The 13305-nt window shown below is 40.2% G+C and overlaps 1 protein-coding gene and 1 pseudogene across 1 annotated transcript in view; one reads left to right on the top strand and one right to left on the bottom strand.

Moving 5' to 3' along the window:
- ULK2 (unc-51 like autophagy activating kinase 2) overlaps positions 1–13305 on the bottom strand; it is a 179084-nt gene that overhangs the window by 138388 nt on the left and 27391 nt on the right. The window contains exon 10 of the mRNA XM_006877430.1: positions 12516–12598. Coding sequence (XP_006877492.1) covers positions 12516–12598 — 83 coding nt within the window. The remainder of the gene's footprint in view (positions 1–12515; positions 12599–13305) is intronic.
- LOC102839449 lies at positions 6913–7539 on the top strand (annotated as a pseudogene).

Below are 13305 nucleotides of genomic sequence, written 5' to 3'. Positions count from 1 at the left end.
GGGGTAAGATTTCCCAACAAACTTCATGTTGGACAGCCCTTGTTACCCTCGAAGAATGAGCAGGTACACTGTTGTGATGAAAAAAATGTTTCAGCACAACTTCCTGGTCTTTCCCTCACCAATGTAGTTTCAAGTTTCTTAAAGCTTCTTACAAATAATCCCACCCTCACCATCCCACTGCCCCACCCATTAGCATCCTGTCTCCTTCAAGAATAGCAATCAAGACTGCTGTTGTTAAGTGCCATCAAGTCAGTTCCAACTCACAGACAATGAGCTACTGGTGAACTTGAACCTCCAACCTTGCAGTCTATCAAGATTGTTGTTGTTAAGTGCCGTCAATTCCGACCCATAGCAACCCTGTACAGGGTTTCCAAGGAGCAACTAGTGAGCTTGAACCACTGGCCTCGTGGTTCCAACGACTTTGCCGTCCAGCACATTAGCCCACAGTGCCACATAGCCCTTGTTGTTGTTGTTGTTATGTGCCGTGGAGTCAGTTCCGACTCACAGCGACCCTGCACAGGGTTTCCGAGGCTGTAAACCTTTACCGGAGCAGAAAGCCTCATCTTTCTCCCGTGTAACAGCTGGTAGTTTCAAACTGCTGTCCCTGAGGTTAGCAGCCCGATTCTTAACCACTACGCTACCAGAGCCCTTAGGGATTCTAAAAACCATCACCACAACCTTCTCTGACTTGATTTCAACAGCCTCAGCAGATCCCCTCAGAAACCACTATGTGCTTACATGGTTTTTTTGGAAGACACCCCTGATGAAACTAAGAAAAGTGTACAAGCTGAGAGAACTTATCTGAAATCCTCCACTGATTGGAGAAAAATGTACTTTTCAAACATGTTTTCTTTGGAGTAAGCCCCTGCATGTAGGAACAGAAACTCAAGAAGCAATGTTTTCTGACTTACTCTTGTATCTGACCTATGTTGGTGGTGTTGGATAGGGGCTGTTGAGTCAGTTCTGACTCATAATGACCCTGTGCACATCAGAGCAAAAATACTGCCCCGTCCTGGGCCATCCTCACAATTTTTGCTTGGACCCATTTTTGCTGCCACTGTGCCAATCCATCTCCCTAGGGGTCTTCCCCACTTACACTGACCATCCAGTTTACCGAGCAGTATTGTTGTCCATAGTTTGTCATGATCCACACAATAGAAATCCATAAAGCACGGGTAAACATCTTTCTGGTATTCTCTGCTTTCAGCCAAGATCCATCGGACATCAACAATGATATCCCTCGTTCCAGGGCCTCTTCTGAATCCAGCTTGAACCTTTGGAAATTCTCTGTCAATGTATACTTGCAGCCGTTTCTGTATTACCTCCTGCAGTGCTATATACTAAAATCATTCTAAAGTTGCTTCCATTCGCACATTAACTGCTTCTCTGAAGAACTCCATTGAGTATTTAAAAAATACTAAACTCCACTGAGTAATAAATGGATCTTATTGTAAATTTTGGAGTCCTGGTGTGGCACTGTGGATTAATGCACCAGACTGCAAAGCCGTCTGAACTGCAAGGTCGGTGGTTCAAGCTCACCAGTTGCTCCTCGGAAACCTTATATAGGGTCGCAATCTACTCGACAGCACTTAACAACCGACAACAATGTAAATTTTATCTTGTAAGCCAGACTAGCCATCTCCTCTTCCTTGTTAAGTTTCCTTGTAATTTGGGTCTAGTATTACCATGCAGGACTGTTCCATAGTGAGCTGTGGGTCATACATCAATCCAAACATACTCTTCCATTCTGTAGCATTCAAAACTAAAGACACTGTCCCTAACTCAGCTGCTATCACAGTGCACTTTGGTAACGGTTCTTCAGGAAGCTAATGATACCAATCTACAAACTGAAGCAATTCCTTTGTACTATATGGGCTGGTTTCAATAGGTGTACTTCCTACTGTTCTAACCTAATTTTTTCTTTTCTGAGTTGAAACAAGTGTTACCATCAGCCCCTACATTCTTTTTCCTTGCCATCGCAGTTACTGGTAACAAAAACCAAGCATTTGTTATGTCTCCTTTTTTTCTTATCACTCTGCATTTCCATAAGCATCCAACTAATTCATCAGAATTTAAATCTATACCAATTCTGGATCATGAATAGCTTTTGCCTTGGGTATCATCCATGGATGATTTTTATCCCATCCAGAAACCAAAGGTTCTTTATTTTCCCATTTATTTCCTTTTCCAAGGAGTTCTGATAGCATAGTGGTTACAAATCAGGCTGCTAACCTCAGGGTCAGCAGTTCAAAACTACCAGCTGTTCTGCGGGAGAATGATGAGGCTTTCTGCTCCCGTAAAGATTTACAGCCTCAGAAACCCTATACAGGGTCGCTATGAGTCAGAACCAACTCCACAGCACATAACAACAATGTTCAAAGGCCATACTTTGTCTTTAGTGGACTTATTTTAATTTTCTTCAGCTTCAGCCTGAACTTGTATATGAGCAATTTATGGTCTGTTCCACAGTCTTTCACTAGCCTGGTTTGGGTAAACGATATGGAGCTTTTCACTGTCTCTCCTCATGTTGTGACAAGTGCTGTCAAGTCAATACTGACTCACAGCGACCTTACATACAACAGAACAAAACACTGCCAAACTCACAACCACTATTATGCTTGAGCCCATTGTTGGCGCCACTGTGCCAATCTATCTCATTAAGGGTCTTCTTCTTCTTCAGACCCTCCACTTTACCAAGCATGATGACTTTCTACTGGTCACTCCTGAAAATGAACTGAAAGTACGAGACACGGTGTCTGGCCAACCTTTGCGTTCTAATCACCAGTAGTAATCAATACATCTTGAATGCATGTTTGATCCATTTCAGACTAAAGAAATTGGTAGAATTCTTCAATTTCATAAGTGATGCGTTAATTTGAATAATAGTTGTGTTAACTAGTCTTTCTTGTAAGCACATGGATATTATCCTATCACAGAAAATGCTGTACTTCAAGACAGATCTTAAAATGTTCTTTTTGATAATAATTTGATGCCATTCCTCTTCAATTCGTCCTTCCCAGAATAGTAAACCATGTGGTTGCCAGATTCAAAATGACCAATTTTGAAACTGAAATGTCCATTTCAGCTCACTAATGCCTAGGATATCAACATTCATGTGTTCCATTTTATTTTTGACAGCTTAAAAATTTTCCTAGATTCATACTTAATACGTTCTATATTCCAATTATTAATGGCTGTTTACAGCGGATTCTCCTCATTTTGAGTTGTGCGCCATCAGGAGATACAAATCTCAAACACTTTACTCCACCTGCATCATCAAGGTCAACTATATTTTGAGGAGACAGCTCTATCACAGCCATATTTTGAGTGCCTTCCAACCTAGGGGCTCAATTGCTAGCACAATATCTGACAATACTCTGGTATTCTTCATCATGTTTCAATATTCACAATTTTGGTGCTATCTGACAGTGGAACACTGCTATTCATAAGGTTTTCAGTGATCAAATATTCAGAAATAGTCTGTCTCTCCTTCCTAGTCTGTCTCAGTCTGGAAACGCATCTGAAATCTGTCCACCATGGGTGACTCTGATGGTATTTAAAATACTGGAGGCATAGCTTCCAGAATCACAGCAATACACAAGCCACCACAGTAAAGCAAACTGACAAATGGTGGTTCTTCCAAAGATGTAGTCAATTTCATTACTTTATATTCCATCTGGTGTGGTCCATATGAATAGTCTTATTTTACATTGTTTTTAAAAGGTAACTGCAATGAATAATTCATTGTTGTTGTTGCTCTAAGAGCAGTCAAGTCGGTTCCAACTTATAGCAACCCTGTATAGGGTTGCTGAGTAGAGGCTGAAGAGTTTTAAATGCCAACCTTGTAATTTAAACCAACCTTGAAATCCAGTGCTTATCCTGAAGCAATATACAAGGACTCAGAATAAGTCGTTGGTCTTGCAAAATTCTCTCATGTGATCGTCAATATCATTTCTATCACCAAAGCCGTATTTTCCAATTACTGATGCTTCCTCTTTGCTTCCACATTTTGCATCCCAATCACCAGAAATTATCAATACATCTTAGATGCACATTTGACCAATTTTAGACTAAAGAAGTTGATAGAATTCTTCAGTTTAGCAGTCGGTGCGTAAGGTTGAATAATAGTGGTATTAACTGGTCTTCCTTGTAGATATAATTACAACATTATACTTCAAAATAGATCTTAAAACACTCATTTTGATGGTGAATATGACACCATTCTTCTTCAATTTGTCATTTCCAGCAGAGCAAAACATGTCATTGTCAGATTCAACATGGACAATAACAAGTCCATTTCAGTCTATTATTGCTAGGACATCTATCTTTATGTGTTCCATTTTTGACAACTTCCAATTTTCTTAGATTCCTAATTCCATATTCTGGTTATTAATGGATGTTGACAGCTGTTTCTCGTAATTTTGATATGTGCCCCATCAGCAAATGAAGGTCCTGAAAGCTTTACTCCATTCACATCACTATGGTCAACTACATGGAAGAAAGGAGTTCTGGTAGCGTAGTGGTTCTGAGTCAGGCTGTGAACCGCAAGGTCAGCAGTTTGAAACTACAAGCTGTTCCGTGGGAGAAAGATGAGGCTTTCTGCTCCCATAAAGATTTACAGCCTTCAAAACCCTGTACAGAGTCACTATGAGTCAGAACCAACTCCACAGCACATAGCCGCCACCACTACCACCACTTAGAAGAGGCAGCTTTTCCCCAGTTTTATTTTTAGTACCTTCCAATCTGCAAGGCTCATCTTCCAGCACTCCATCTGACAATCGAGTTTTATTCTTAATGTTTCAATATTCAATATTCTGATGCTATCTTACAGTATTCCACTGCTATTCATGAGGTCTTAGTAGCTAAATGTTCAGAGGTAGTTCATCTCTCCTTCTTCCTAGTCTGTCTTAATCTGGAAGCTCAGCTTAAACTTGTCCACCATGGGTGACCCTGCTGGTATTTTAATTACTGGTGGCATAGCTTCCAGCATCAGAGCAACATACAAGCTAACATAGTAAGACAAACTGATAGACAAGTAGAATGAAATACTGATGCATGAAACAACATGGATAAATCTCAGAAACATTATGGTGACTAAAATAAACCCAACACATGCAAGCTGCATAATTTCATTTCTATGAAATCCTACCAAGACTAATGTAATCCACATGGATAGAACGCAGATTAGTGATTTCCTGAGGAGAGGAGTTAAGTAGAAGGTTAGATACTGACTGTTAAAGGAAATAAGGCAACTTTCTGGTGTAATGGCAATTTTCTATACTGATTATGTTCCATACTGAATGGGTTTTTACATTAGACAAAATTCTAACTGTACAACATTCAAAACAAATGCATTTTACTGCATGTAAATTATACCTCAATGAAGCCGAGTTTTTAAAAACTTTCAAGGACTGAGTCATCGCTACAATATTAAACTGTTAGGGGTTAAAGACGACAAGGATAACACTTCCCACCCCACAAAATAGCAACATAAAGTCAATAGCACAGTAAAAAAACATCAAGAACAAGAATGCACTGATGGTTTAGCATTATAATCATTACATATTTAATCATTCCCCTTACTTCCTAAATATCATTCCCTCTCACTATTTTCAAAGAAAAAACAAAAACATGCAATTTCTCCCATCTCTAACAAGTAAGTTAAATTTTACTTATTAGGTTGTTGCCACTAGCATAAAAATGTAGTCTATGTCCTTCATCTTAAACCAACCGCTAATCAGGCTGTCCCACCTGAAACAATCACTATCACCAATCAATCACGCCTCTGGATGTGGTGGAATGTGAAGCCCGACTGCATTAGTGTTCTATTACTGCCATAACAAACCACCAAAAGTTTAACAGCTTAAATCATCACAGTTATTATTTCATGGTTCGGAGGTGAAAAGTTTGACATGGGTCTCCCTGGGATATAATCAAGATGTAGGCAGCCTTTGAGGAAGCCCTAGGGAATCAGGTATGTTACCCTGGACTGTTCCCACCCTCCTACTATATCCCACATGCATGACGGTTTGTAGCTCTATCATGGTGGTGCATATGCTAGGGGCCTAACAAACTACTTATATCTGGCTAAATGTGATGTGACTGCTCAGAGTAAAGCCATAGCAGATTTGTAACTTATTGAACACGGAACTCATTCTTCAAACCACACACAGATAACAATAACAAATGGTGGAAGCACACTGTCAGTGTTAAAGCACATTCTCTAACCCAAAAGATAAAACACTTAGGAATAAATCTAACAAAAGAAATAAAAGACCTATAAAAAGGAAACCACAAAACACTACTACAGGAAATTAAAAGAGATTTTCAAAACTAGAAGAATATACCATGCTCATGAATAGGAAGACTCAACATGGTGAAAATGTCAATACTACCCAAAGCAATCTATAGATATAACACAATCCAAATTCCAGTATTACTCTTTAAAGATATGGAAAAAAGGATCATGAACTTTATACAGAAAGAAAAATAACCACAGTTAAGCAAAGCACTGTCTAAGAAGAAAAACAAAAGTTGGGAGACATCTCCCTCCCTTACCTCAAAACTTACTATACAGCGATCGTGGTCAAAACAGCCTGGTACTGGTACAACAAAAGATACAGAGATCAATGGAACAGAACTGAGAATCCAGAAGGAAATCCACATACGGTCAATCAATCTTTGACAAAGGGCCAAAACACATAAAATGAGGAAGAGAGAGTCTCTTCAAGAAATGGTACCGGCAAAACTGGAAGTCCCTTTGCAGAAGAATAAAACAAGACCCATATTTCACACCATACAGAAAACAAACTCATTATGGATTAAAGACCTAAATGCAAAACCTAGATCTATAAAGATCAATGAGGCTCACTCGCTTTCTGCCGCAATCTTGGTTCACATTCCCTGCACAAAATGCCCGGTGAAGCCACAGAAACCGTCCCTGCTACAGAGCAGGAGTTGCCACAGCCCCAGGCTGAGACAGGGTCGGGAACAGAATCTGACAAGGATGAATCAGTACCAGAGCTCAAAGAACAGGATTCCACGCAGGCAACCACACAGCAAGCTCAGCTGGCAGCAGCAGCAGAAACTGAAGTACCAGTCAGTAAAGCTAAACAGAGTCAAAGGGAAAAGAAGGCATGGAAGGTTATGTTATGTCCAAGCTGAGTCTTCAACAAGTCACAGGGGTTACTAGGGGCACTATCTGTCATCACAAAGCCAAGTATCTACAAGAGCCCAGTTTCAGATACCTATATAGTTTTTGGAGAAGCCAAAATCAAGGCATTAGCTCAGCAAGCACAGCTAGCAGCTGCTGAAAAATTCAAAGTTCAAGGTGAAGCTATCTTTAACATTCAGGAAAACACACAAACTCCAGCTGTACAAGAAGACAGTAAAGAGGAAGAGGTTGATAAAACAAGTGTGGAAGTTAAGGACATCAAAATGGTCACGTCACAAGCAAATGTATCAAGAGCAAAACCAGTCCGAGCCCTGAAGAACAGCAGTAATGATACTGTAAATGCCATTATGGGATTAACAATGTAACCATCTGAAAACAAGGAGTTTGTTTGCTCTTTCAGAAGAGTAGCTGCAGTTTGGTTTGAAACTTGTACTGTTGCTATCATTAATAAAGTTATGACTTCTGGTTGGAAAAAAAAAAAAAGATCAATGATAAACTAGGAACAAACTCAGGGGCTCTAATACATGGCATACATATACTAGCCAACATTACAAAAAGCACACAAGCAGCATAACGCAAAATAGATGACCGGGACCTCCTAAAAATTAGAAACCTATGTGTGTGAAAAGATTTTGCAAAAAGAGTAAAATGGGAGCCCACAGTCTGAGAAAATATTTTGCAAAGACTTATCATACAAAAGAGGGTCCGGGTGTGGTGCTGTGGGCTAATGCGTCACACTGCAAAGTTGTATGAACTGCAAGGTTGGTGGTTCAAGCTCACCAGAGTCTCTTTGGAAACCCTATACAGAGTCGCTATGGGTCAGACCAATATCTAAAACTTACAGAAAACTACAACATCTGTCCAAGAAAACGAACAACCACCCAATTTAAAAAAGGGCACAGGGCATGAACAGAGATTTCACCAAGGACGATATCCAGGCAGCCAACAAATACATGAAGAAATGTTCACCATCATTAGCCATTGCTGTTGTTATTGTTAAGTACCATTGAGTCGGTTCACAACGATCCTGTACAGGGTTTCGAGGAGTAGCTGGTGAGTTTGAACCGCCAACCTCGTGATTCAAACCAACTTTGCAGTCCAGTGCATTAATCCACTGCACCACACCAGGACTCCTCATTAGCCATTGTTGTTGTTGTTGTCAAGTGCTGTCATGGGGATTCCAACTCACAGTGATCCTGTAGAGGGTTTCCGAGGAGTGACTGGTGAGCTCGCACCGCTGACCTTGCAGTCCAGTGCATTAACACACACTGCCACATGAAAACGATGAGATATCATCTCACACCATTAGCATGGAAGTTAGAAAGAAAGAAAGAAAAGAAAACAACAAAGGCTGCCAAGGGTATGGACAGATCGGGATGCTCCTACACTACTGCTGTTGTTGATGTTAAGTGCCATCAAGTCTGTTCTGATTCATAACAACCCTGTATAGGGTTTGCGTCCAAACTACCCATCTTGCGGTCTAGTGCTTATCCTACAGCACCACACCAGATATCCACATTACTGGTAGGACTGTACTACGGTTTACCCACTCTAGAGAACATGGAATGACCTAGCAACCCCTCTATTGTGTATATATCTTAAGAAAGAAGAGTAGATATATGTACACCAACGTTCATTACACGCTATTCACAATAGCAAAAAGATGACGCTAAGTGCCCATCAATGGAAGAATGGGTAAACTTTGGTACATACACAATATAGAATATTATTAAATATTGAAGAATAACAATGAATCTCTGAAACACCTCATACCATGGATGAACCTGGAGTACATCACACTGAGTAAAATTAGTCAATCACAAAAGAATAAATACTATATGAGATCATTATTGTAAAAGCTTAAGAAAAGGTTTCCAGACTAAAAGAAATATTCTTTGATGGTTACCAGGGGTGGAAGGAAGGAGACATTAATTCACAGGCTAGCAGGCAGACACATGTTAGTTTGGGTGACAAGGAAGACAATATGCAAGAAGGGGGAGGGCAACATACAAGAGGGAGGAGGCAGAAAAAAAATAAAGATACGTGAAGACACAGGGAAGCTAAAGGAGGAAGAGGTAAATAGCAATACATATACACAACGTTGGAACAATAATATTGTGTGGTTAGATACATGGGCAGACACATGCTGAATGATTATGGGACAAAGAGTATTATGTGTGGAAGTGTGGATATATATACACACATGTATTTGTATATATATGCATATATATATGTGTAGCTATGAATACTCTATGTCCCACAGATATGTAAGAATGTGAAAGAGAACATTAGTACATGAGTATTTTCCTATCCTGCAAACGCCACTGTGAATGTAGTGGTACCTACAGCAGCCAAATGATGAAAACTTAGATATTATCAAACATCTTAAGGCAATGAGTAGCTGAGCCTGAGGACACAGGTATACCTCATATACCATGGTCAACTGGCACAGAACAGTCCACATAGACAATTTCTTCATCCTACTTGGATGAGTAGCATCTGGGATATTCATGAGTGGCCATCTAAGGTGCAGCTACTGGTCTCTCCATGCGCAGAAGAATGAAGTGTGGTAAGAACTAAAGATGCTTGGAATTAACTAGTCCAACAGACTAATGGACAAGTGAACCTTAGTGTCTCCGACTCTGAGACCAGAGGAACTAGCGCGTGTCCAGCTACCACTACCAACTGCTCTAAACAGGATCACATTAGAGCAACATAATGTGTGAAACAAAACCCTGATTTTTTTTTTTTTTTTAATACTGAGCTTACTGGTGTGGCACTGTGGATTAATGTGCCAGACTGCAACGTGAACTGCAAGGTTGGCATTTTCAAGCTCACCAGTCGCTCCTCAGAAACCCTATATAGGGTTGCTATGGGTCGGAACCGACTCGACGGCACTTAACAACAACAACTACTACTGTAAAATAGACATTTAAATGTGATAGAAATGAACACTGGGAATTATAATCATAAAAAGCTTGCAAGCCTTTCTTCAGCCTATAACTGATTGGATTTGCTCAAAGGGGGATTAGAATTTGGCCAGGGAAATTTGCTTCTTGTTAAACCTTTTTAGAGTATGGACCCTTAGATGGAATCCTATGCCCCATCCAGAATCTCCTGAGTTGGGACATTCTCACTTGAAAAGACATTCAGACCAACAGAATTGCATGGAGGACAAAAGTTCTAATTGAAAGAAAGACCTGCTGGAATCAAAAAGCAGACTTTTGGCTGCCAGCACATAAAGTTTTTTGCTTTGGAGGCATCAAGGCAAGAAAAGTCAGCCCCTCAGGGCTTCTAAGGCTGAAACTCAAAGGGAACCCAAGAGCAGTTTAGTGTGAGTGCTAGTGACAACCTGGGTCTACTTGTAAGTGGAAGTGGGAGAAGTGTGGCAATGAAGACATCGGCTGAGTTTGGCCATATTCTACTGACACCTGTTGACCCTGAAATGAGAGCGAGAAAAGGAAGGGCTGGCTGGTCTGAACTTTAGAGAGATGGATGAACTCCTGAGTCCGTGGGCACTGAACTAGCCACTGGGGGCTAGAGCTGAGAGTGAAGCAGCCAACTGATATGAAGTGTAGGGACACATGAGTGAGCTCCCAAAGTTGTAGCTAGCACCCATTTGACCCAGCTTGGATGGCTAGCCAACCAGAACTCAACCAGATGAAGATGCTTGATACTGTAAGCAAGTGTAAATAGCTACAATTTGATGAAGTGGACCATTACTTATGGATGCATTTGCTCAAAATTTCAACTGGAATGGAAGGATTCTTCATATCAAGGAACAAGCTTGTTTCCTCAGCGCACTGGGTTAATAGGGATAGGCAATCTACACAATGACTATAAAAAATGGGGGTTAAAAAGGCACCAAGTGGCTAGCTTATAAGCTATCATGAGTATGTCTCATTTCAGAATGAGGGGGTAAAATGTAGAATTCCCACTGAATAGTTTTCATCTTTTCCAGATGGAGCTGGTGAAAGGGGATGGGATGTAATGCTGATAGGATCTTACGATTCAATTGTGAGTGACTGTTAGCAGGATTAATTCCAATTGTCACATCTGTAATTGTCAAAGATATGTAACTAAAAGGGGGACGTAATTAACCTTTCATTTCAGGAACAGATGATCCTAAGACCATCAAAAAGGAAGAGCATGAATAGAGTGTTAGATACTACCTAGAAAAGTGGCAACGGGAAAGACTGTGCATAGGTGACGGCATGGAGAGACAGAGCAGCTTGGAGCTCCAGGGCCATGGACTGAGTAAGCCTGTGTGCCCACGGGCAGGAGGCTGGCTTGCAGACTATGCCCTTAGGACATTACAGTGAATATATATTTTTTGTTTTGTATGCATACATCTATTATTTTTTGCTTTGTTCATCTGAGAAATATAAGATCTAAAAAGGAAGCCACAAGGAGGAAGCCTGTTGTTGCAGGGAAGGGATTCTAATCACTGAGATGAAACAAAGCATTGAATGTAAAACTGATGATCTAGTCTGTTAACCTCAATTCAAAATAGAACCCAAAGGCATGTATACATACAGATGGACACTTCATAGATAAAACTGTTGGAAGTCAAAAACAAAATCTAGAAAGCAGAAATTAAAAAAGAAAAAACTCATCACATACAAGGGAATCCTAGGAAGATTAACAGTTGCAATGATTAAAGTTGTGTCAATTTGGCTGGACCATGATTCCAAGTGTCGTTCTGGCTACCCAGTTTGTCTGAAAAGCTCTTCCTTCATATTGTCACCATGGCTTACTCTCTCAACACCATCAATCTCATTTTCAAATGTCACTTTCTTAGTGACGTATTCCCTGACTACCCTACTTAAAATTTCAATTCCTGCCCTAGCTCCCATTTTTCTTCCCTTCTTTTTCTGCACAGTTCTTACCAATTTCTAATATGGAATATAGTTAACAATTTGCTTACTGGGTCCCCTCCACTAGAATATATTTTATTACTGTATCCCTAGTACCTGGAACACAGAAGGCAACTAAATATTTATTAAAATAATGAAGGAAAGGAAAAACAAAAAGACAAAGAGAAGGAAAGAAAGAAGTTAAACTCATCTAAATTTTATTCCTAAACCAATATGGCGATGGTGGTGTTTACGTGCCGTGGAGTCGGTTCGGACTCATAGCGACCTTGTACAGGGTTTCTGAGGCTGTAAATCTTTATGGGAGCAGAAAGCCTCATCTTTCTCCCACAGAACAGCTGGTAGTTTCCAACTGCTGACCTTGAGGTTAGCAGCCCAACTCATAACCACTACGCTACCAGAGCTTCTTATTGAATCTTTTCAGAACATCAAAATAGAAAGAATACAAAATTGTTTAATTTACTTACCAAAGTCTAATCTATCTTTCTGGTTTCTCTGGAGCAAGCCCAAAAGGAGATTAGCTAAATAAGGTGATGTCTCTCTGGGAATACTGAAGGAAAGGAAAGAAAACAATAACCACCTAAGTGCTAAATATATTAACTATGTAATGTTGGCTTTCATTTCGGTATGTGAAATATACATGCACTTTCACAAGTAAAAACATAGCGCAGTTTATATCAAAAAAGACCACAGTAAAGCCTCATACCTTAAAGGAAAAGGAAAACAACACAACAACAAACACAGCAATTACCTTTGAGAACTAGTATGATCTGAAAAGGATTCCTGGATTGTGCTGGGTGGTGGTTATGTGTCGTAGACTTGGTTCACACTCATAGTGACCCTGTACAAGGTTTCCAAGGCTGTAAATCTTTACTTGAGCTGAAAGCCTCAACTTTATCCCATGGAACAGCTGGTAGTTTCAAACTGCTGACCCTGAGGTTCGCAGGCCAACTCGTAACCACTATGCTACCAGAGCTCCTTGTACTGTGCTTACAGCTATTATTTATCAAAGTGTACTGGGCATGAATACAGTGCTGCACAACTAAAAATCTTGATTTTTAATACAACTTCAACTTTGTTCTAATAAAAAAAAGCAAAACTCCACTACATCAAGGCAATTCCAACTCTGAGTAACTCTATAGGACAGAGTAGAACAGCCCCAGAGGATTTCCTGGGCTGTACTCTTTACAGAAGCAGATGGTCACATATTTCTCCTGTGAGGAGTCTGGTACGTTTGAACTTTCCATTAATACCCAA

This window comes from Chrysochloris asiatica, unplaced genomic scaffold (genome assembly GCF_000296735.1).
Source record: "Chrysochloris asiatica unplaced genomic scaffold, ChrAsi1.0 scaffold00495, whole genome shotgun sequence".
NCBI lineage: Eukaryota > Metazoa > Chordata > Mammalia > Afrosoricida > Chrysochloridae > Chrysochloris > Chrysochloris asiatica.
The sequence above is the reverse complement of the archived record's forward strand: the minus strand, read 5'-3'. Positions and strand labels throughout refer to the sequence as shown.